We start from the raw sequence: 25,812 nt of genomic DNA on the forward strand, positions 1-25,812 counted from the left end.
CTGTCTTGAGAAGGTTTAACAAATTCATGCCCTGGATTGGCTCTGACCCTCAGAACAGCCTGTTTGTGGGAAATGCCGGCCAACAGAGTCTCCATTTGCCAAGAACTTCAAACATGACCTTTACTTGGTGGCAACTGTTCGAAACTATTAAGACGACTCTGAAAATAATATAATCCGCAGCAACAGTGTGTTGAAAGAAATGCCAACACTGTAAGGCAAGCTCTCTCTCCCTCTCCCTCGCGTGTGCGCGCTCAGAACAGAGGGGAACCATCCTCCTTCACAGCGCTTCTTAACTCTGCATCTCTCTTCTGCCTCTAGACAGCAATGAGCCATTTGCTAATTGTTTAACAGCTGTTAATGAACTAAACGTCGTGGGAGGAGGGGCAGAGCAGACGGGTGTTTGCCGGCTTGTTTGTCCATTCCCAGCAGCCGGGCTGATGCCAGCGAGCAAGGTGAGCAGGGCTCCCCGGGCCACTCCAAGGGCCCTCCGCTCAGAGGTCAGGCCGTGCAGCTTCTGCCTGGACGAAAGCAGTCCCAGCCCTGACGTCTGAGCTCTGGTCAGGTGGGTGCAGGGGGAGAGATGTCAAGGAAGTCCTATTAAAAGAGGCCCAGCCAGGAGACACCCACCAGGGCCAGAACCTGGAGCAGCGGGCACCTCCACTCCTGTCCCCTTCTGAGTTTCCAGTTCCCCAGCACCACTCCAGATCTGCTCACAGTTCTCCCAAACCGATCTCCCCTCCAAAGGGAGAGAAAGCTGAGATTGCCCACCGGAAGCTGGGGCTGGCCAGATTCCATCAGCCACGGTGACGCTTCCCTTCTTACAGGCATAATTAGAAACTGGCAGCCAGGACCCCAGGAGCCTTCCTCTTTCTACACGGATAACAGCAGAGAAAGGAAAGGCACTCACAAACGACGGGGTCCCTCTGGCTTAGGCTGAGGCCACAAAGCTGCAGGCAAGAGCGACTGCGAGTCCCATTGGGATCCAGAAGGTGAAGATGTCCTTCTGCGGAGCTGAAAGCTAAAATGACTCTCTGTATTTGAAGCTGAGACAGTCACCAAGTCCAGCTATGACTTCCTGAATGCCACTTCAGACTGCTTCCTATCCATCTCCGCAACCACAATACAAGTCCAGGCTTCCAGGCTTGCCCAACCACTCCCATCCTGCAGCCAGTGTAAGCCAGTGGAAAAAAATAAAAGTCCTTAATAAGACCCCCAGTGTTCTTAGGGTAAAGTGCAACCCCTCTCATTTGGCCTTCAAGGCCCTGGAAAAGTGGCCCCTGACACTTCTCTAGCCTCATTTCTGTGTCTAGTTAACCCCCTGTCCCCAATCCCCATGCGACACTGCCACAGTGACACATTCACCGGTTCCTTCAGGAGGGTCTGTGTACCTTGTTTCATCTCTTCAGCCCCCTCTTTCCTCTGATGAATGAACTCTCTATACCATTCGTACTCCAGGCGACTCCTTCCAGCCTTAAGATCTCAATGAACCATCGCTTCCTCTAAGAAGACCAGTCACACCTCCAAACTGGCCGAGGAGGCCCTGTTCTGGGTCCTGCAGCACCCCGAACATCCCTTACCTGAACACCTATTTTAATGAAAGGACACTGCTTTGTAATCTGTCTACCTTCCTTGTAAGTTCCGTGAAAACTGGGGCTTCGTCTTCTGTCGCATCCCTAGGACTTAGCACAACGTGTGACACAGAGTAAGAAAGAATTCAATAAACACTTGCTGAATTTCTGGACTCCTTCAGTTTTCCTGGCCAGAAGAATGTGACATCAGGGCAAGTTAAATGATAAGGGTGATCCTTACTACCTAGAAGCCACGTCGAGGGGCAGGGTCTCTACCACATTCTCAAACCAGCTGCGGTGCTGGCCTCCACTTGCCTATTCCCAGAGGGGAGTTTTCTGTTCCTTATCTTTTGTGAGTTATGCTTTGTAGAGTCTGAATATAGAGTCATTTACTGCCATGTAACATCTTATATCCCTTCATCTCAAGATGCTGTGCATTCCTGCAGATTTTATCTTTGATCTGGGGGAGTCACAGAGCTCTGAGTGGTGTCCCTCGTGCCAGGACACTGGAAGAGTCCTGCTACAGACAGAGGCTTCTAAATACATCCCCACCCCCATTCTAGGAGCTTCTGATTGTTCAGGGCCCAGAAGCAGAAAGCAAGCTTGTTTGACGGAAGCCGAAGACAAACACCGGGCATCTAGGACAGAGCTGATACCCACGCTCCTTCCTCCGCTTGTCAGTGCTCCGCACAGGCTTCAGATCCACCTGGGAAAGGGTGAACACTTCCCCTGGAGGATGCTGATTATTTATTACAGATTTCCTTGATGATGATGGGACTGGGCTGCACTATATTTTTGCCAAAACTGATTTTTGTGAATGTGACTTATGACATCAAATCACTTCCAGTTGTACATGCATCCTGGCCTCATCTGTCCTTTGTTTCTTGACCCCAATGACCCACAAAAGGCCATAACTCCAGGGAATGGGAAGTCACTTGTTCACTAACAGTTAACTCATTCACTCTATTAACTGCCCATCTACTGGTGGTCCTGTGACAGCTTTGTCTGTGAGACTAAAATGTACTCTTGAACCTCAATAAAGAAGCGGCCACATGTTTAGGGGCAATAGCTAAATCACTCCAATACTGAACCCGACCAGTCTGAAATATCCCCTTTGGAAGGAAGTCTCATTGCATACCACGAGGGTTTAGAATTGGTCTTGGCTTCAGAGGTCTTGAGCAGTCAGCACACGCCCTCAGCATGAGTCATTTGATTCATTTCTTTAGGAAAAAGAGAACGCCAACTTTCTAAAAGTGGATAGAAAGCTAGAAGATTAATGTCAAAAACCAACACACACACCATTTTCCACTGCACTGCTGCCCCTCCACCAGCCTCTGCCCTTTGTTTTAACTGGAAGCAGGTGATCACAGATATCTGGGCAAGAGACTCTGAGTGTCAAATTCTGCCACTGCCCTTGACTCTTTGGGCCTCAGTCTACCCCACATGGAGGATGGGGAGAAAGGCACTACAAGTTCTGATAAGAAGGCATTAGTTCTCTTCTTTTGCTCCAAGAAAAGACAGCTGACCAGGTCTGGGAAACTCAGGACTGAGGCAGGTACAGGAATTCAAGGGCGCTAGAGGAATAGCAGGCTGGGGCAGACTTTGGGGCTTTGCCCAGCAGTACCTGGAAGCCATTCCTCTTTTGAAAAATCATTGCAAAGGAGCCTTCCAAATCCTGATCCTGCCTGTAGTAACAAGCTAGTCACCACTACCTGTAAGCAGGCAACCTTCCCTAACCCAAAAGGCCAACTTTCCTGCTCAAACTGCAGGGGAGCCCTGACCAGCAAACATTTGCAGAGACATTCCCTGGGCAGCTGACAGCATTTCAAGCCACATCTGACAGGTTACGACTGCTCCTTGTAGCTCGGGGGTCAGGGGGAGCTGGCATTTGAAGCTCCTTCTGCAAACGAGAGACAGGCGAGCAGGCAGGTTGTTGCTGGAGTTTGATGTGCAACGTGCCACTTGCCCAAACACTGATCACTCACTGACATTTCATGGCTCGTCTCTAATCGCAGGCTCCAGGATCAGGCAGTTCACTCCAGAGCTGGAGGGAATAACTGAACAGCACAAACTGGATTTTCACAAAGACAGAATCATTGCAAAGAGCCTCTCTCTGCCAGGGCTCCAGGCTGGGTGTTTAGCTAAGCTACTTGGCCCAGGCTGGGGATGGCTTATTTCTCTCAATCACTAAGCTCTCTGCAACCCCTTCACTCAAATCCCGGAAGGGTTGCACAGACTGGAATCTCACCATTCCGTCTCAGCTGGAGTCCTCAGAGGCTCTTCTCTCTTATCCGTGATGCTGAGCACCCAGTGTGTGTCCTGTGCCTGGTGAAGGTAGACAGGCATTGTTTCTACCTCTAGGACCACACACACTCTTAAGTCTGCCACTTAAGGCGGACATGGGCAAGAAGGCACTTACAGTAGCAAGTGTCCTGCAAGCCTGGCATTGCCTGAGCACCTGCTTACTTTCCAAGCTTTGGCTGAATGTCTCCTCTTGGACTGTCCTCACATCCGCCCTCTCCTCGTCTCCTGTGCCTCTCCCCTCACCGTCACAGCCACCCGTAGGGCAACCTCTTAGTTCTTCAAACTCATCATCCTGCCTTACTTGGCCTATGCTATTTCCTCTATCTAGAACACTCTACCAATGCCCCCTCTCAGAGTTTAAAGGACACCTCCTCAGAAAGGCCTTCTCAGCAGGCAACCCTCTCTAACACAAAAACCAACTTTCCTGCTCAAACTGTAGGGGGTCCCTGACCAGCAAACATTTGCAGAGACATTCCCTGGGCAACTGGCAGCATCTCAAGCCACATCTGACAGGTTATGACTGCTTCCTGTAGCTCGGGGGTCAGGGGGAGCTGGCATTTGAAGCTATAAAGCACTCTGTCTCTCTTTCAGGGCACCACATGTATTTGATTGGTACCAGTTACCAAAATTTGAAGTTACCTATTTGTTTGTTTGGTCAGTTATTTCTGTCTGTCTCCCCTACCAGAGTGTAACCTCCAAGTGAGCAGGGATGGCGTCGGTCTGGTTCCCCACTGCCCTTCCATGCGCTGCACAGTGCCTAGAACAATGACAAGTGTCCAAGGGATAGTTGCTGGACAAACGAATGAAGGATCTGCCTAGAGTAGGTGATTACGGAGACAGACTCTGGGGGGCTTTGCTGTTGATGGTGAAGGGTCTCAGCTTAGTTGCGACTGCAAGAGGAAAGCTATCCATACATTTGAAGTGGGGGAGACGTACAAACAGACTTTTAATGCAGAATTACCCTCACCTCTTATGTCATGTGGAAATGGATTTGGGGGGCCGGGGAAAGGCAGACTGGAGGTAAAGAGTCCCATTAGGAGGTGTCTATAAAAACCAAAGTCCTCACTACTCAAAGTGTGGTCCGTGGACCAGCAGCATGGACGTCACCTGGGAAATTGTTAGAAATGCAGAATCTCAGGCGTCACATCAGACCTTCTCTGTCATAATCTGCATTTTAACAGAATCTGCAGGCAACTGTTCACATACCTAGAAGCTGGGCTTTAGCTGAAAGACAATGATGGCCTGATCTGCCTTCGGGGAGTGGGGGACAGATCTGAGTCATCAATGTTATTATAAAGGCACTAGTCCAGACAGTGCAGGGTGTTAGAAGCAAGCCTGCGGTTCCTTCGGGGTCAGGGAGAGATGCGAAGCAGGGATGGTAGGCACACTCAGCCAAGCTGGGCTGAGCGACTGAGCCAGGATGTTCCGGCTGTGACCCTGGGCAGAGACGCTGTAATTCACACTGCAGGTCTGACGTGGGGGAGGTATGGCTTACTGACTCTGGCCATGAAGAAGCGCCAGCTTTTTTATTTCCACTATATCCTAAGTTTCCCCAGCACCTGGCACAGAGCCTGGTGCATAAGAAGGGCTCTAGTGATACCTGTTGAAAGAACAAAGGAACTACCAAGCAGTAATTTTGATACTGATATCCTAAAGCAGCTTACACGGGTCTGGGTGCAAGCTGGATGAACCTTCTGGCTTCCTGTTTTGTTACATATATTCCCTTTGGTTAGAAAACTGTGAAAATCCTAGAGAATACACATCTACTTTCAGTGAATAAAAGTACGTGACTCACTCTTTTGGTGAATAATAATACATGATTATTATTATTACTTGTAATAATCCTAATAAGCTTCTGAGGACAGCAGGCAGCGAGGGACCCCCAGGCCTATGCAGTCTCCACGGTGTAAAGGTCAGGATGGTGAGGGGATCGCAGAGAACAGAAGCTGTGTGTGCAGTGGGGGAGGGACAGAGGTGGGACCAGCGTAAAGGCCCAAGCCCAAGGACCACAAGGCAACGTGGCCACAAGTGACCAGGGAGTCACCAGTTACAACTCTCATCAGCCCCAGACTCCCTTCTGCAAATGATCCCTACAGAGAAAACAAGAAGAGAGATAAAGGCGGTGCAGCTCTGGCTGGAGGGGATGGGAGAGTCAGAGACCCACTCCTCACCCCCCACCCTGTCTCAGACACGCACACACAACTCTCCACGCCTAGCACTAAGCGTGTGGGAGCAGGTGCTGATTTATATTTGTTGAATAAGAGAATAAGCAAAGCCGTGTTGACTCTGTGGTTTCTTTCGTTCATTAGCCCACCGAAATGTACCCATTCCCAAACACAAATGGACAACCTTAGCCCGAGGACACTGTCTGTAGTTCCAAGAACAAATGGTCACCTCCTTCCTCCACCCTAGTGATCCCTGCCTCCCTGCCTGCAATTCCTTTTATTAGAGCCCAGATGAAATGCTCCTCCTCCTTGCTCCACTAAGAATAAACAGACCCACTTTATGCCTAGTCCTTTTTTCTATGAAACCATTTTCTCTTCACTGGTTTGAGTTAAAATGACCTGTCACCATACTAGCAACCCTGCCCCCCCGCATTAGACTGTAAGCCCTGAAGTCCCCAGAGAAAGGAACAGCAGCCTCTCTAGCCCCAGGACCTGGTGTCGTGCTGGATACATCCTAGATACACAATAAATGAAGCTTAAATGTGTGCCGACATCATTCACCTCCCTATCACCATGCTGTCTGTAAGGCAGGCATCCTGGGCCTCCCTCACATCTTTGCTCCCCGTCAGCTGAGCTTCGGAACAGCTTACTTCCTCACCTCCTCCAGGAAGCTGGCCTAGATTCACTTCAGGATCACACACCACTCTCAGAATCACACTTCCCCTAAGCCCTTGATCACTCCAGTTACATGGGAGAGAATACTTTTATCTTGTCTCCTAAGCCAAAGAGTCTGTTCACGTGGCAGCTTCTCAAGGGCAAGCCCCGAAGTCCACCGAGATTCACAGGCCCCAGTTTTGGCCCAGAGAGCCTTGTCAGAACAAACAGACACAGAGTACTTTTTGATGACAAAAAAGAGAACGAAGAAGACCAACCTTGGACGTATAGGTGTGGCCGTCGGAGCCGCAGATCATGGCTGACTGTGCCGTGGGACAGGGCTTGCACTTGACCAGATTCGAAGGTCCAACCCAGTGTCTGTGGGCTACATTCCCCTTCTTTTGCCTGAGGATGAAAAAAAGAGGGCCTAAGGTAACTGAAGCTCCAGTCTCCATGGTCTTTCCTCCAGGTTACCTGGATAAAGGCCAAATAAATAAGGGCTGGTCAAACAGCCAGGCACATCCTGAAGGCCCCTGGCCAGCACCCCCATTTGTTCCAACTTGCTGACAGGGGGCAGGAGACAGTTCCAGAAGCCTAGGCTCAACCCACCAGATGGATGGAGGAAAGCAATGTGGCCATTAAAAATGTTATAAACACATGACTTATTGACATGAAGAGACATTCACAACACACTAAAAAGACAATGAGAGAATGACTCCGTCAGCTTCCCCAGCACCCCATCTGGGGTGTGGCAGATCACAGGTGCCCCCAAACAGCACCCAGAGCCTCAGACGCCTCCAGGGCCGACCAGCAGCCTCCGAGTGGGAGGGTGCAGAGACAACTCAGAGAACAGTCTAGATAGAAATGCATCTCCAAACACAACCAAATGACTTTATCACAGCTGTGGAAAACCATCTCTGGATACGTTTTAAAGCAATTTCAGTCCGGCTTTCAATTTGCCATTCGATAGCCCGCTTCTGAGGTGATGTCACTTTCAACAGCTAAAATCATCATAATTCTACTCTTTCATTCCCGCTCCAGTCTCCGCCTACCCTAACCTTTGTCATAATGATAAATGGTGCTATTAGGATGGCTTATGTTGACGGAAGAAACCCCATCACCATATCATAAACCACCGAAATAAAGGCCTGCAGTTACGGCCTCCCTTTCTCTCTTAGTTGAGGCTGCTTTCCCAGCAAACCACTGAGAGCCACTCTCCCAGCTGAGGGGTGAGTTCTGGGTGGAGGACAAGTGAGTGTGAGCTGCCCATCAATCAGGCGGGTACTGTGCCCTTGAAGTGCTTTGCTCTGGCAGTCCTGCAAGGTGCTTATTCGGGCGCTAGAGTCAGAAAACACAGGTTCAAAAGTCAGCTCTGCCTCGTACAGTGTGATTGCAGCAGGATATCTCACCCTGTAAATCTCAGTTTCCTTATCTGTAAAATGGGGCTGGGTGAGGGGCTGGGAATAGTATCTCTTTCAAGGGGATGGTATGAGGATTGAAATGAGCTGATACATGTAAACGACTCAGTATAATGCCTGGAAAATAGGAAGCAACAAAATTGGTACCTGTTGTTATCATTATTATTTGCCCCAGTAGATGGAGGTTTAAGTACCGTTGCCATAGAAATATGACTTAATTCTAAAGCCCTAGCTCTGGAATGGTGCTGAACTCCCCAGAACTCATGGGCCCCAAGGAGGACATCTTTTCTGCCAGGTGTGGAATGGATCTCCAGCTCCTCAGGAATCGGGGTTTGGCATCTGACATAACCTACCCTCTTCCAAAGAAACGGCACTCACCAACTTGGTTCTTATCCTACCTCAAACCTGCCCCAGCGATTTGGGGGAGGCAGTAAGAGCAGGAAGGTCTGTTTGGGGAACTGCCTTGGAGCCTGACATCGAGAGGAGGACCACATACCCACAGCACAACACTTGCAGCCGTCAGGGATCCCAGGCTGGACGGGTTGTAGGGCTGAGCCTGTCTGACCAATAAACTGGTAGGGGAAGTCCTACGAGGGCACTTGGAGATGGCCTGGTCCAGATGACTCATTTTCCTAACGGAAGCAACTAAAGCCAAGCTGGTGAAGAGCCTTGCCCACAGTGATGGAGACAACGGGTGGCTAGGTGCGTGGTAACATTCCCACAGCTGCAGTGTGTCCAGGGATGACTCTTCTTGAACCCATCTCAGTCCCACCTAGATGAGTAGCCGGAAAATCTGCTGGGGCACCTGCATGTTTGTCACTGGGGCTCCTCTCTCCAACGTCTGCCCGCTTCCAGAGCAGCTACCCACGTTGTCCCTGCCTCTCTGTCTGGAATAAAAACATCTACTGTTTGCGTTTCTAAATCACATGGACATGAGGTCTCCTATTATCCTTAACCAAACACACTTTCTTCTTTCAAGGTGTGTCCTGGACTACTGAAAAGGGGATTGTAGGGGATGGGATGCCATGCAGCGGACAATCCTGCTGTTGGCACAGGGTTAATCTCAGAGGATGTGATTCCTTCAGAAGAACACCACACATTTATCATCATTCACAGAGCAGACTGTCTGATGCCGATAATGAATCAGCAAATACAGGCAGCAGTTCTGGCGTCTGGCAGCCCTTCTCCTGGGTCAGTCCCCAGCGTGCGTTGACACAACTGAAGCAATTCTTGTTTTGAGTTCCCAGAAAGAGGCAATAAAGTCCAAAGAGTGGGCAGCTTTGCTGGAGCAGGCATAACCATGTGCAGTGATGCCCCAGAGGAAGGAAGCCTGAAGGAGCTCAGCCAAAGGCAGACAAGGGAGAAGTGAGCACTGAGCCACTGACTTTGAGGAAAAGATACAACTACCTATTAATCACCAGCTAGTGGTGGGTTATCCCTGTCTCTGGACCTGAACTTCACTATCAAGCGTGTTAAGGGGAGGCAAAGAGGTGAAGCTGGCCAGTGCTTCCTAGTGGGCCTGGTGTATCAAGGATGCTCGATATATCCTTATTGGGTGAGTGGGTGGTAGGTACCCTGCGTGCTGACCACTGCAGCGGTTACTAGCAGTTAATCACAAAATCACAGACTATCTGAGCCAGAAAATACCTTAAAATGAATCTAGTCTAAGAACTTTATTTTATAAATGAGGAATTGGACACACATAGCAGAAGTGAACTGCCCAGTGTCACAAAGAAATATGGCCAAGTTCCTTCATATGTATCTGTCAGGTTGAAGTTATCCTGAAAATGAGTGCATTGCTCTAGGACCATTTTAATTCCCCTATTTTGGCATCTATATTTTCACCATCAGGGCTCAGTTTTATAAATAAAATCCCTGTGAAACACTGTCCTTGACTCTGCACCTGCAGTGGAGAAAGCTCTCTCTCATACCTGATGCCAGGTGGTCATGGATTATGCCCAGGAGGAACCACGTCTGACTTCTCCTGGGATGCCTTGGGGACTAGAGGTACAAACGCCAAGCCATTCTGAGTTTTCCCAATTCTAATGAGACAAACATACCTATTATATCCAGGCAAACCCAGGTGTTCCTTACCCCACTAGGACCCTAGCGGGGACGGCACCCAAACCTATAGTCTCTGTCCAGAGGCCAAATTACACAAAGTAATGTACAAGTATATGTGAGCCCAAGGAGGCATAACTTCCCTGGTTATTGTGTGTATATTTCAATCCCCACAATTCAGGGCAAACCATAAAAAATAACCAACCCAGTCGAGGCAAGGGACTAGGCTTTCTGGCTCTAAGATATTTCACTTCTTGAGTCAATGAAGAGTGAAATCCGATGAAGGTGTCTTGATGGGATTGCTATTCCCAATGTCAGAGACATTCATCAACTGGGGCGACACAAGTAATTTAGTCCAGGAGGCAGGTCCTGCCAGCCTTCCCTTTGGCCACAGAGCCCTAACTCCATCCCAGCCTGGCTGGTGCTGGGGGCAGCCACACCTCCTACCCTACACACAGCGCGGCACAGAAAATCCCAACCGACAAGATGGAGAGAAGAAAGACAATCAGAAGATCACCGGCACTGCTTACTCTCTTTCGCTCAGTTGCTTGTTCTTGATCCTTTTTTTTTAAGTTTACCAAAATCCCCAGCATGTATGTTTTTGAAGCAGAGTGATGATTCTTAGGTCCAAATCTGGTGATGCGACTCCCATGCTTTCATTCTCCATCTTCTCCCCACCTCCTAGGGCATCGTCTGAACTCCTAGTTTTGCTGTTAAACTGACTGAGCCTGTCTTCACTGGGTCACTGTCTGTCTGCTTCCCACTCCAACCTCCCTGCCACACACACATCCATGTATACACACACATACCTATGCATGCACATACACACATACCCCATGTACACACCCCCCATGCACACTCACCCCTATGCACGTGCATACGCACGTACATCATGCACACACACACACCCCCCATGCACACGCACTGTGCACGCATATGCACACCCATGCACACAATGTGCACACACACACACTGACCACCAATGTCAAATATTTTTTTCTCCAGCCACCCTTGGCTACTTCCCAGAGGCCACCAAAGGGCTCTGCACCCCTGTGCCAACGTGTGAGTTTTTCCCAGATCTGAAACACCTTCATTCCCACCCACGTTTCTCCCCTCCAACCCTCTCTGCCTCATAAGGCCTCCTTCAAGGCTCAGTTCAAAAATCCCCTCCCCCAGGAAGTCTCCGGGGGCCCTTCCACGGGCAGGCAGGCTACACTCTCAGCCCAGCATGGTCCTGTGATCACTTCTGCTCAGGCTCCCCTACTAGTCTCCAAGCAAGCACCTTGATTTGACTGGACCAAACGTTAAGACGCTACTATGATTCAGATAGGACCTGGCATACACCCAAGCTAAAAGCCTTGGAGCCCATCCTGGGCACCTCCCTTCCCTGCCCTCACCACTTCTCCCCATCACTCAGGTCCTACTGATTCTATCTCCAGCCAGCCATATCAGCCCCTTACATGTGCCATGCAAACTCAGGTCTGTATTGACTTGGTAAACGCTTTCTACCTACAGAGCAAATATCTGCCCCTTGTCTAAGCTGCAAATCGACTGCTTTCCATGAAGTTTCTCCTCCCCCTGGGAGCCCTACCCCAAGCAGAATTAACCATGACATTATTTGTCCCAACACACACCTCGTTCAGACCCAACTATGACTGTCACCACAGCACAAAGCAGTTCATTTTGTTTCTATCTTCCTCAATAGACTGTACACTCTTCAAGCGTAGTGACTGCGTCTTAACCATATTTGTGCTCCTGGTGCTTGGAAACATGGTTGACCCTTAACACATGGGTGTGCTCAGTGAAATAAGTGAATTTATTAATTTGGACTTTTAGAACTTTCTCCTTTTATTTCTGGAAATTATTAGCACTAAGCAGAAGACAAAAATTGCATGTTGTTTAAGCAGTAAGAATTCGACCGACTAAGAAATCCTAATTCAGACTTGAAAAAATCAATTAGCAAATATGTCTGGAGACAGCAGAAAAGTGGGTAGGGAGGACTCTCCTGTACTTCTGAGGGCTGAGGGACCCCCATCCTCTTGAAGTGAGATTGTCTCCAAAGCTGGGGGAGGACCTCCGAGACAGAGCTTCCAAATTCCCAACTGAGAGTAATTTCCAAACTCGGGAATGAGAAATGAGAATTCTCAAGAACTCTTGAGAACTGCTGAAATAATAAGTTTTTCTGTCTTCTTCTCAGTACTATATTTACGTGTTATTTTTAAAACAAATAGGAAATATTAAGTTCAGTAGTATTCATAAGGAAATGTAGCTTAAAGTGAAAATTCAAATACTAGAAATTGCCAGCAAACATGATTGGGTAGTATTCAAGTAATGTGTTATTTGGACCTTCTAGCAAGTTAACAGCACTGCACAGAATCACATGTTGATTCTTGTTCTAAAACTACTTTTTGGAACACCACTCAGAGGATTTCTATAAGGTACACTATTATGCAAATGCATTTATTAATATTCATTTTATTTACAAGAGCAACTCACCACTGGCAGCATGGTGGATGACGACCGCATTCTTACAAGACGGCAATAGCTACAGGCAAGCCAGACCAGATCACGGCCGCTCTTGCCTGTCCTAGTTCCTGGAAACGTCAACCTTAACTCTCAAGTCCACATGTCAGCATTTCCTGCTCTTGCTTCCCACTGGACCCGGACACTCTTCACTCAGAGATCCCTACCCTCACCAATCAAGGCAAGTCCCAAATCCTGCCACTTCCCCAGCTGACAAGCAAGGGAATCTTTGATGACATGAGTTGTGACCCAGTATTTCACATGAGCACGGGCAGAGGTAGGGCCGTAATCAGGGCCCACAGTGAAAGTGTCAGAACCAAGACTTCTAGAGAACTTTTTTCCAGCAATCAATATAAATGCAGGTGTAAATTTCCTGATATCAATCCCACAGGATGCAATTCAACAAAGTGTATCAAAAATATCTGAATGATGCAGTGGGGGAAGGAGCTGCAACTGTGTAGAACTGCTGACAGTTTTTTCCAATTTAAAAATAATTTTATTTATTTATTTTTGGCTGCTTTGGGTCTTTGTTGCGGTGCACGGGCTTCTCACTGCGGTGGCTTCTCTTGTTGTGGAGCACAGGCCCTAGGCACACAGGCTTCAGTAGTTGTGGCTTGTGGGCTCAGTAGCTGTGGCGCCCGGGCTTAGTTGCTCTGCGGCATGTGGGATGTTCCCGGACTAGGGCTTGAACCCGTGTCCCCTGCCTTGGCAGGTGGATTCTTAACCACTGTGCCACCAGGGAAGTCCTTTCTTCAGTTATTGAAGAAGACAAGACCCCTTCATTTTATTTAATACACTGTTCATTCTAACGTGTTTGCATAACTTTTGACAGAACTGTTCTACTCTGCATATGAACAGCTGGTAAAAGAGAAAAGCAATTCCAGGTCACAAATAGTAGCAGCTGCACTCCAGTTCTTTTCTATGACTGCTCCACTCTAGTCTGAATGCCCTGAACACATCTCCCTGACTCCTCGCCCACAACAACACCCTGGCAGTAGATGCTGCCATTACTCCATTTAATGGAAGGAAAAAACAGAGGCCGACATAACCAGTCCCAGTCCCTTCCTCTCTGTCCTGTCTCTGCTCTCTCGTCAAATCTCTACGGCAGACTTGTCAGCTCAGAGGCCTGGAGAACCCACCGAGGAACCAACCCTTTCCATTAAGCACAGTGTCTGTTTGCTGGCAGCCAGCATTACTGCATTTTACTTTCATGTTAACGTCAAACTGCCCATTGGAAACCGAGATTGAATTTGTTTGCAAAATCAGAACTAATTGCTTCTGAAACAAGGATGGTAGATACTCAGATAGTTGATAAGGTGGCTACTTTGAACCAGAGACAAAATAATGAATGTTAATTGGAACGAAAACATGTTAACCACTGAAATAACCTGCCCTGTAAAGTGAGGCTATAATTCCTCCATTGTTAGGGTTATCTGAGTCATTATACTAAGTCATAAAATTACACAGGAGGAGCATAATGGCCTGTGCCATTTACAAAAGCTGTTTTGTGAGAGAGGAAGGTTCCCACATGAGACATGCTCCATCCTGGTGCCCGTGGGCTCAGGAGTCTCCTTCCTTTTCCAAATGAAGAAGGTCCCAGACACAAGATCCTCTCCAAAGAGAGTCCAAGTTTCCTAATAAACAGATGTCTATTAGGGAACTGTGGAAAGAACGCCCAGCCTCCGTGGAATAACTATTGTGCATCTCGGAGTGTTATAAGGGCTACTGGGCACTCACGTGGTATAGACACATGCTGTTTACAGAAGCTTGAAATTTTAAAGGGCAAATGTATAATAATGATAATAGCAGCTAAACATTTACTGAGGACTTATGATTCTGCTGATACTACTGTTATTACGACCAGTAACAATAAGGACCGTGTTTTGAGCTCTCGCAATGTTCCAGGTCCTTTACGTGAACTGTCACATTCACTCCTCCCGGCAGCTCCAAGAAGGAGGGAAGTGACAGTGCAACATGGGAAGAACATGGGAAGTGTTGGGAGTGAGTACGAGTCGAGGAGACTTCGTGAGCAAAGCAGACTTATGGAAGGACCCAGACTCACAAGGTGGGCCCTGGTCATCAGGGTGGAGCATCTACTGATGCACTGATTCAAGCTGGCATGTCACTCACAGGGAAGCCAGCACCCTTGTGTGTCTTCACTCCATCTGGCTTGGCCCAGGTAAGGAGGCTGAGGGTTTGACATCCACCAGGTCGAGGCTCAAATCCATCACAAGAGATAAGCAGGTTCCAGAATTAGCAGAGAGCCATGAGTCCCCAGGCATGCTTCCAAACCACCACCAAGCCAGCTTTCTAAAGCACCTTCAAACCCATAGGAAAAGTACGTATTTTTTACGTTTTTAGAGCAAAACCAGGGCCACCAAACAGATATGTGCCTGGTATGGATGCAATTCCAAAAGCAGGAAACGTCTCTCTGGGTGTATGTGAACGGCAACCTCTGGACTGCAGTTCATTTCAACTTGAGCCTCCATGACCTGCCTTTCACCTGAGCTGTGTAATGGCCCAGGCAGCTGAAAAGCATCTAATCTTCACAGATGACAAGATTCAATAGCCAAAGGAGAGTTTCCAACAGCACTGTACGTGCATGTGTAAAAGAGCTGAAAACGTTTAAGAGGGAACACACCACAGGAAACACACTCTTAGCCAGGAAGGACTGAGGTTGTGAGAACGGGAACCTCCACTTTGTTACTCTATATGTCTAGTATTTGACTCTCTTACAACCACGTATTGCTGGTTTAATCTGTTCAAAATCTAAAGAAGGAATGCATTTTCAGAATTTCTTAAGAAATGCATGTTGTCAAGCCTACCCCTGTCTGCCAACACTCCATTTCTCCAGTAGTGTTTAAAAAAGTCAAGGTGATTGAAACAGAAGAAAGATCTCCCAGGTGCAGGAAGGAGGGCTGAAAAAAGGGAGTTTATCTATGTAAAGGCCTCCTGACCAGTCCTCAAAGGCTTCAGTGAAGAACAAGGGGTCAGATCTATCTGAACTAAGTTTCTACATTACTGCATTTTGAGGGCCTGTTTAAGCAAAGCCATCAAAACTGAAGGTATAAGTATTCCAAAGGTGGTTAGGATCCTAGAGACAGTCTACTTTTTCAGTAAACATTTATTATATACCTACTATGTGCCAGAAATTGGGCAAAGAATTCAAAGATAATGCTAGATTTGTGTTAAATGTACTTCCTATAACACACATCACATGTAACAATTATTAATTAGTATAATGATATTTAATTACTCTGGATGGCTGAATGTATTTGGGGTAGGTGTTACTTTAACTGTTTTTATTCCTACATCCTGAAAAGGTAAAGATTCTCTGAGAATGCTAACTTATCTAAGAAAATTTCTACGTGGCAGATTTCTACGTGCTATTAATTTCAGGACCCCCATCACCATTCTACATTTAAGAGCGTCAGAAGCAATTTGTGTGACCAATGGGCAAAAGACAAGAAGGAAAGGAACATGCCGAATTACAAACCCAGATCTCTGGTGTTCCTCACATTTCTGGACATTACTTGAATCAAGGTTTCCTTATACTTGAAACCAAATAGATATGTCCAGGGATCCTAATCAAACCCAGTTCTCACCTAAACTCACAATGGCCTCAGCGTGCCCACATCAAATCACGAAGATTAGCAGGCTGATGTGATTACGTAGATTCCACTAAGTGGCCTGAGACTCTGTGTCTGCAGTCACCTTCCATTGAGGCAACGACAGAACACGGTCACTGGCACCAAGGGGCTCTATGAGGCAGCGATGGTGGAGTTTTAACTCAAAGTTCAGCTTGTTGAAGAGCTCGGCCACTGGGGCCTGCAGGCAAAACCCACACACGTACACATACACTTACAGGCCCCAGCTAAAATTCTGCCTTGTTAATGAAAAGTGCCAAGCCAGCAGTGTAACAGCAGCTATTAGGGAAATGTAAGTGAAGGGCTGGGCTTTCTTTATTCCCTTAGGATAATGGATGGCGGAGTACTGTTGTAAAATTCCATTTCTTCCTAAAAGGGGGCAGGAGAGGAACTGTTACAATTACCCACTGGCCTTTGGCATTCCCATTTGATTTCCTGTTTGCTGGTTGCCTTTGTTTGCTGGCCCAAGAAAGCAAGGGCCCTTTCTAGCCCTGAGACCTTAGAGGAAATTTTTAGCAATGGATATGCTCATTGGAAAACAATCAAATGAAAGCCCAGGGCCAAGAATTTCCTTTGCCTCCCTCTCTGAGCGTCCATAATCCTGCCTCTTCTCGGGAGGGGCCAGAAGTACTCAGGGTTTTGCTACCACGACTTCTAGCTAAGTGTGTGTGAGCTCAGGTGTGCACAAGAGGGTGAGGGCAGGCACATGCAATTCTACCACAGGCTCTGCTGCTATCATCTCAGAAAATACGTGCTTGTGTTCCTGAGGGGCAGTTAATTATTATGGGACATGCGTATGAGAGAAAAAATAGCCACGTTTGTTTTCTAGTCACCAGCAGCAAAGCAACCCCATCCTGGGAGGGCTGCATATGATCCACTTTAGGAAGAACAAGTCGGCAAAATGAAGCAGAGGTGGGCAGATGGCATCGGGGGTACCGCCTTTGCAGGACAGGCCCAGAGACAGGCTGGAAGCTGACAGAGACACGGATCCAGGGCGATCCAGCTGAACACCATCATCCGCAAACCATCAACGTGGCACCATTCACCACCACCAGTGCCGCAGAACACAGGCATGGCCACATCTGCATCATAACTTTCTCCTGCTCTGAAAGTTTTCTTCACAGTCAGGGTCAGAGGAGAGAAGCTGGAGCCCTTGACAAGTTCCTTCTCGCCTCTGTGGCCTTCACTGGTAGGGAATTTTCTGGGTGGGCGGCCAAGAATGAAGCCTAGCTCCCTCGGTCTTGTGTGCTCTCCAACACTTACCTTCTCCGGCCAGGTTCCTCCCACCCTTTCCCGAGGGCCAGCTCCAAGGCTACTCCTTGAAGAAGATGTCTCAGACAGCCCCGCCCCTCCCCCGAAGCATGTCTGTCCTATGTTCCCAGTCCCTTGTTTGTGCCCTGCAGCTACTTATCATTGGCTACTTTGGACTATGCTCATTCAGGTACCCAGCTGCTCCTATGCACAGACAAGATGCTCAAGAATATGTTGGCACAGGGAGCAGTAACCCTGTGCCCTAATGCTATTCCAGAGTAGAACCTGGACCAATGTCTAGAAGTTACGAAGAGAAAACCTTCTGAGTCAGCATAAGGGAGATCTCTCAACACAGTGAGTGAGAGCTGTCCCAGGACAGAGGTTCCATCTCAGGAGGTTGGGGAGGTGGCTGCCAATACCGCAAGAGTTAACGCAGAGGTCATCTAGAGGAAGGGGATTCTACAGAAAGCACACTCTGGTGTGTGTAAGCATTCTTCTATGATGGACCATGAGGAGGTTGTTTCTATTTCTTTAACACTGTAGTCAAGGGCACTGAACATCCTGGAATACAGATCTTTACGTGTATCTCTATTGGCTTCCATGAGATAGATTCTCCAAAATGGAACTAGGGGGCCAATGAGGCCAAAATACCCACCAGAAGTGCTGTAATGTGAATACCTGCAGAGTGCCAAGACCTGGAGTTATACTCCAGAGGGATCCAGGTATTACAAGTAAGTGGGATGAGCATGATTGGGGTGGGGGTGGGGGGCGATGTGCTCTGTGGCAGGGAACTCACTAGCCATGACTACTGACACCAACCAGCCAGAACATGAAGAACAGCAGGGCCTCTGCAGATGTGAGCTCACGTGGGCTGGCAAGGATCATCACCCCACCTGATGGTTCCTTGAGCAACTGGAGGCTCATATGGGAGACTACCTTTCACTGGACACCTACTATGTTCCAGCATTACTTTAAAGTCATCCTCTGATAAGAAAATGCAGATTCCATGTAGGAAAGTGTCTGGAAGGCAAAGTGGCCCTTACACAGAAGACGGGCTTCGGGCAGCCTTGCCCTGGTCCCCCATCTCTGCCACATAAAGGCTGTGCAGGATTAAGCAAGTCACACAGCATCTGAGCCAGAGTCCTTACGTGCTCTTAAACTACGAGGGATACTAGTACATACCACTGGCCCATGCTGCCCCTTCCCTGCCTTCTACCCATGGCCCAGCCCCAATTGCAGGGGGAAGTGGCTGCTCCCTTCTTGGAGTTTTAACTTTAGTTCATGGGACTTTTGACTTTCTAGCCTAGACTGTAGGCACCTGTGTCCCTAGTCCCCTCTACTAGGCTACCAGCTCCAAGGAAGGGAGCTTTAGGATCGCCCTGTGAGCGCAGGTGTGCATGAGCGTGCGTGAACGTGCGTGCGCGTGCACACACACACACACTCACACCCAGAGTCCTCCAGCTCCTGTCACATAGCACACAATCTGGTTTTAAGAGCAAGAATTTAAGAAAATTCGGCCCACATTTTCTTGTCGATTATATTATAAAAAACTCTTACCAGATCTTTAACGGTGGTCATTTTAAATCTTCTTCAATTCATAGACAATTGTTTTATTCTGATGCTTTCTTAAAAGCTTTTGCAATAAACTACAATCCAAAAGTAATAAAAAAAATTCAGTCCATCCTAAGCCACACTTTTATGTCACTCTCTGGCTTAAAGCCACATAAAACTTCCTTTCACACCTGGCCTGACAGCCGACCCCGTCCGTGGCCTTCAAGGCTCTGTAGGGTCGGGCCCTGCCTCCCTCTCTGGCCTCATGCAGCCAGGTCCCCTCCATCACTGCCTTTCTGCAGCTCAGGCCTCTCTCCTCTCACTTCCTTTAGGACACCAAGGCCCTTTCCCTTCCCTGAACCAGGGCCTCTGCAAAAGCTGTTCCCCAGCTCCAAGAACACTTCTCCCTACTCTGTACCTTCTCCCCAGCTGGCACTGTTGGTGGGAATGTAAATTGATACCGCCACTATGGAGAACAGTATGGAGGTTCCTTAAAAAACTAAAAATAGAACTACCATACGACCCAGCAACCCCACTACTGGGCATATATCCTGAGAAAACCATAATTCAAAAAGAGTCATGTACCACAATGTTCATTGCAGCTCTATTTACAATAGCCAGGACGTGGAAGCAACCTAAATGTCCATCGACTGATGAATGGATAAAGAAGATGTGGCACAGATATACAATGGAATATTACTCAGCCATAAAAAGAAACGAAGCTGAGTTATTTGTAGTGAGGTGGGCAGACCTAGAGTCTGTCACACAGAGTGAAGTAAGACAGAAAGAGAAAAACAAATACCATATGCTAACACATATACATGGAGTCTAAAAAAAAGAAAAGGTTCTGACGAACCTAGTTGGAGGGCAGGAATAAAGAGGCAGACATAGGAAATGGACTTGAGGACATGGGATGGGAGGGCGAAGTGAGAGTAGCATCCACCGTATATACACTACCGAATGTAAAATAGTTGGCTGGTGGGAAGCAGCAGCATGGCACAGGGAGATCAGCTCGGTGCTTGGCGATGACCTAGAGGGGTGGGATAGGAGGGAGGCTCAAGAGGGAGGGGATATGGGGACGTGTGTATCCATATGGCTGATTCGCTTTGCTGTGCAACAGAAACTAACACAGTATTGTGAAGCAATTATACTCCAATAAAGATTAAAAAAAAAAAAACGCTTCTCCCTAATCTGTACCTTCTCCCCAGCTGGCACCTTTCACCTTTCACCCCCTTCAACCAACCTAAAGTGACTCTGTCTTATGGCACTCTGCTCTTATCCTACTTAACGCATAGCACAATTTATGTGATACTTTCTTTATACCTGTCTTTGCCAACAGACTTTAATCTTCACAAGGGTAGACTGTGTCCATTCATCACAGAATTCCAAACACACAGCAGTGTCTGGCAAGTGGAAAGCACCATAAATACTTGTTTAAGAAATGATCGCAGACTCCAACTTCGTGGAATCTGAATAACCTTTAACCCACCATCACCAGTGCATGGGAGCCCCTTTCTGAGAACCAGTCCTGCCAATGTGATGACAGGATGGACTCAAGCCCAAAAGCCCTTCATCACCATTACCTTCACAGACGGCCTTCCTGGTACCCACCAAGAGGAGGACACTAGTTCCAGGCCGGAGGGGAGCCCCGACACTTTGCCCTCCACTTGGGAATCCTCATAGCCATGGAGGTTTGAGCCAGAACCTCCTCCCTCATGTCAGGTAAATGGGAAGCAGGACACCCCAGCACCCCAGCTGCAGCAGGACCATGGAAACGACAGTCCGGAAGAGGGGCCTTTCACTCTTCAGTAAGACAGCCACAGAGCAGAACCACAGAGCAGGGTGGTACACTTAATGCTTTCTAACAGAGACGGGGAGGAAATGAGAGCGGCGTTTGATCAGTCCCTGGCCCTGTCAACAGCCACTCCCATCTCCACAGATGCTTGGCTCACTAGCCCTCCAGCAGCTTTGCATCTGGGCACAGGCACCTTCTGAGAATTCCACCACAAAACATTCTCCATCTCCTCCAGATAGTACCTGGTTCAAAAATAAATAAATAAATAAAAGACAAGGATCCAGTGCTTTGGGGTCCATTAGAAACTGAACTGCCCCCTCTGGAAGGAGGCCCTGCTCCAGCAGTGCAGCCCAGGAGGCAGAGATGGCAGACTGGCAGAGGGTGCTGGAGAGGATGCTAGCAGGGCAGAGGCTCTGATCCTAGAGAGACTCACCCAGAAACTGCCCAGCCAGGCAGAAGGCCACGAGACAGACCAGGAGGCCTCGCCAGGTAATCCTGCCCTCATCCACTCTTGTCTTCAGATGTAACACTGCTTTGGCACCGGAAGTGTGGTATTAAAAAAAAAATGAAAGGAAACCAAGGCAGGGCAAGATATGAGTCTGGGACATTTCACTGGCAGTCGTGATTTTAATATATTTTAAATGCATTTATAAAACTTGCCTAGTGAATTTGCCTTCCAACGTAAGATCTGCCTCTCACTCCTCTCCCCTGCCCCAGGGCACTACAAATTCCACACAATTATTCACATCTCCATTATGAATTGTTTTCTACTCTCTGCTGCTTTGGTCCTCAAGCTCGTCTAATCAACACCCTCAGCTTCAGAGAGGAAAATAAAGGCAGAGAGTAGGTAACTGGCTTGCTTGAGCTGTGAAACCTTGCTCAGTGAAGGCCTCAGAAGCAGCTGGGTCCTCATGGGCAGAGGCATAGAGTCCTTCTGCTCTTTAAAAAAAAAAAAAAATGGCTGCGGTTTAAAGTAATTAAATATCTCTCTGTTTAAGTGACATGTGGTTTGAATGACTGCTTTTGGAAAAAACCACAAAGGGAAAAAATGCATCCAGAATTATTGCTTTTGGCACAGAAAGGAAGAAATGGGGTTAATACCCGGGCCCTCACCAATCGCTCTGTAAGGGGCAGGAGTTAGGAGAGACGGTCCCAGGCCTATGTGTCACGGGCATCTAGGATCAGGAACAGATTGGCTGGTGGGCTGGTGCAGCACTGCAGGCAAAAGCAGCCAGTGAGAGCTCATACCCATAGCTCTGCAGCAGAGGAGGCTGTATGGCATCCCTCCATCCTGGTTCCAAACCTACCCCTTATGGCCCTGTGCAACCAAGGGAATTCTTTATGGAACCTCAATAGCCCCATCTGTAAAATGGGGATCATAATACAGACCTACAGACTGCTGTGGGAAATCAGCAAGGATGCTTCTGCTAAGTGAGCCTAACATGGTAGGTAGTCAGTGAGTGGCAGCTCTGGAACCAACCACTCTCCCTATGTTTTCCTCAGGGCCCAGTGGTAGGTATTTGCAATACAACAGACCACAGTGGTGGTTTCTCTGTTTAGAAAGGTGACTGACTCAGAAGTTGGCCCAAACTGAAAACTCAGCTGCACTAATTCCACAAATAGCCTAGAAATAGCACCAAGCCCTCATTTGCACGCTACCCAGAGAAGATGGCAAACGAAGATCCCTCGAGGTTAGCACAGAACGCAAGGCAATTCAAAGGCCCCTTGGAGAAAGGGTGTGAGCTATACAAATATAAAATCGCAGCCAGGGATGTGCGCATTATCACATTTTGCTTGGTAATTGGAAACAACACCTTGAATTGTGAAGCACCAGAAAGCCTAGGACTCACCCACCTTCCACGTGGCTGTGTGTCTACCAAACTGAGACAGGCGTGTGTGTATAATCGACCTGTTCAAAGCCCCTGTAGCAGGAGACAGTGCTTTGCTGTAAAACAAAACTGAGATGAAATAACCGTCATCCTTTCAAATATCCTCTGAGAGTTTCGTATTTGAGGCACATTCTGTGATGTAATTCTCTCTGACCTCAGACACTTTGATTCCTTTTTTCACGTTCACATAAAAGACTGAGAGCTCTCAGACTGGTCTACTGCACTGCCAGCCTCGACTGGATCTGAATTCTTCACTGGTGCAGAGAATTCGTTGTTATTCCAGATAATTAGGAAGTAGAGATAAAGGGCCATTACGTTAGAAGGCCTGGACCATTGGGAAGACCAGCTGTTGGCTCCTTATTTAAAAACAGATTATTTTTTTACAGATCTTTTCCTGTAATTGATATCTAGTCTCATGGCGTTGTGGTAGGAAAAGATACTTGATACAATTTCAATTTTCTTAAATTTACCAAGGCTTGATTTGTGGCCCAAGATATGATCTATCCTGGAGAATGTTCCATGAGCACTTGAGAAGAATGTGTATTCTGTTGTTTTTGGATGGAGTGTCCTATAAATATCAATTAAGTCCATCTTGTTTAATGTATCATTTAAAGCTTGTGTTTCCTTATTTATTTTCATTTTGGATGATCTGTCCATTGGTGAAAGTGGGGTGTTGAAGTCCCCTACTATGAATGTGTTACTGTCGATTTCCCCTTTTATGGCTGCTAGTTTTTGCCTTATGTATTGAGGTGCTCCTATGTTGGGTGCATAAATATTTACAATTGTTATATCTTCTTCTTGGATCGATCCCTTAATCATTATGTAGTGTCCTTCTTTGTCTCTTCTGATAGTCCTTATTTTAAAGTCTATTTTGTCTGATATGAGAATTGCTACTCCAGCTTTCTTTTGGTTTCCATTTGCATGGAATATCTTTTTCCATCCCCTTACTTTCAGTCTGTATGTGTCTCTAGGTCTGAAGTGGGTCTCTTGTAGACAGCATATATATGGGTCTTGTTTTTGTATCCATTCAGCCAATCTGTGTCTTTTGGTGGGAGCATTTAGTCCATTTACATTTAAGGTAATTATCGATATGTATGTTCCTATTCCCATTTTCTAAATTGTTTTGGGTTCGTTATTATAGGACTTTTCCTTCTCTTGTGTTTTTGTCTAGAGAAGTTCCTTTAGCATTTGTTGTAAAGCTGGTTTGGTGGTGCTGAACTCTCTCAGCTTTTGCTTGTCTGTAAAGGTTTTAATTTCTCCATCAAATCTGAATGAGATCCTTGCTGGGTAGAGTAATCTTGGTTGCAGGTTTTTCTCCTTCATCACTTTCAGTATGTCCTGCCACTCCCTTCTGGCTTGTAGAGTTTCTGCTGAGAGATCAGCTGTTAACCTTATGGGGATTCCCTTGTGTGTTATTTGTTGTTTTTCCCTTGCTGCTTTTAATATGCTTTCTTTGTATTTAGTTTTTGACAGTTTGATTAATATGTGTCTTGGCGTATTTCTCCTTGAATTTATCCTGTATGGGACTCTCTGTGCTTCCTGGACTTGATTAACGATTTCCTTTCCCATATTAGGGAAGTTTTCAACTATAATCTCTTCAAATATTTTCTCAGTCCCTTTCTTTTTCTGACTTGAGGATATGGGGAGGGGGAAGGGTGAGCTGTGACAGGGCGAGAGAGAGGCATGGACGTATTTACGCTAACAAACGTAAAGTAGATAGCTAGTGGGAAGCAGCTGCATGGCACAGGGATATCGGCTAGGTGCTTTGTGACCGCCTGGAGGGGTGGGATAGGGAGGGTGGGAGGGAGGGAGACACAAGAGGGAAGAGATATGGGAACATATGTATATGTATAACTGATTCACTTTGTTATAAAGCAGAAACTAACACACCATTGTAAAGCAATTATACCCCAATAAAGATGTTTAAAAAAAAACAAAAAAAAACAGATTAGTTCCCACTGCTCCCGGAAGGCTTCCAAGGGCACACTCAGACACCGAAAGTCCCATCCTGACATCCTTTCCTCCCAGTCACAATGCACGTGCCGAATTTGAGAATGTAGCTTATCTGGAAGGCTTAAAACAAATGCTTCAATTTTCCATTCTCCAAATGAAAATCAATGGCAGCAGAGACGTAAAATCAATGTTCAGCACTCTGTAGGGAGAAGCCCTCCCCATCTCTCGCCCACCCAGAACAATAAATCAGAACGAGCCATCCCACCGGCAGCGAATTCCTAAGTGCAGATCCCTCTGCAGGTAGTGTGAGCTTCTGTCCATTTTTTCCATAAATCACCCCCTACAAGGGTATTTTCTTTAAGAAGAGCTAAGAGAATATTTTTAAAACTTAAGTCAGAAAGAGTAACACATTGCTGCATTAAAAACTTCTTCCCCAAACAAAGCCATTTGCCAATAGGTCCTTTGGCATCTAAGAGCAGAGTCTGACTTAACTGTTTCCCCAAGGTCCATTTTGTAATATCAAGCATTAAGGAATGCTCAGGCACCCCAATGACCTGCTCCCCGAGACAATGATCTGTTTTCTGTCACCATAGGTTAGCTTATACCCACTAAAATTTCATGTAAATGAAACTCGTACAATATACATTTTTGTCTTCTTTCACTCAGCATAATTATTATAAGATTCATCCATGTTATAGCATGTATCAATAGCTTACTCTTTTTTAACTGTTGAGTATTAATCCATTGCAATGAATATACCACAACTTGCTATCTGTTCACCTGTTGATGGACATTTGGGTTGTTTCCAGCTTCCAGTTATTACAAGTAAAGCTGCTATGAACATTTGTGAGTCAGTCTTTATACAGACATATGCTTTCATTACATACTCTAGAAACAAACCTTTGGTTGGGCATATGTTTCGCAAATATTTTCTCCCAGTGTGGCCTGTCCTTTTATTAGTCTAACAGTGTCTTTTGAAGATCAAAGTTTTACTTTTTTTTTTTTTTTTTTTTGGTACCCGGGCCCCTCCCTT

The 25,812-nt window shown here is 47.1% G+C and overlaps 1 protein-coding gene across 2 annotated transcripts in view; it reads right to left on the reverse strand.

Annotated features, from left to right (window-relative positions):
• Positions 1–25,812, reverse strand: part of SPOCK1 (SPARC (osteonectin), cwcv and kazal like domains proteoglycan 1) — a 569,954-nt gene that overhangs the window by 140,764 nt on the left and 403,378 nt on the right. For both annotated transcript variants that reach the window (XM_007461396.1, XM_007461395.1), the window contains one exon: positions 6,970–7,096. In XM_007461396.1, the coding sequence (XP_007461458.1) occupies positions 6,970–7,096 (127 nt within the window). The remainder of the gene's footprint in view (positions 1–6,969; positions 7,097–25,812) is intronic.

The sequence above is a fragment of the Lipotes vexillifer genome, unplaced genomic scaffold (genome assembly GCF_000442215.2).
Source record: "Lipotes vexillifer unplaced genomic scaffold, Lipotes_vexillifer_v1.1 scaffold217, whole genome shotgun sequence".
NCBI lineage: Eukaryota > Metazoa > Chordata > Mammalia > Artiodactyla > Lipotidae > Lipotes > Lipotes vexillifer.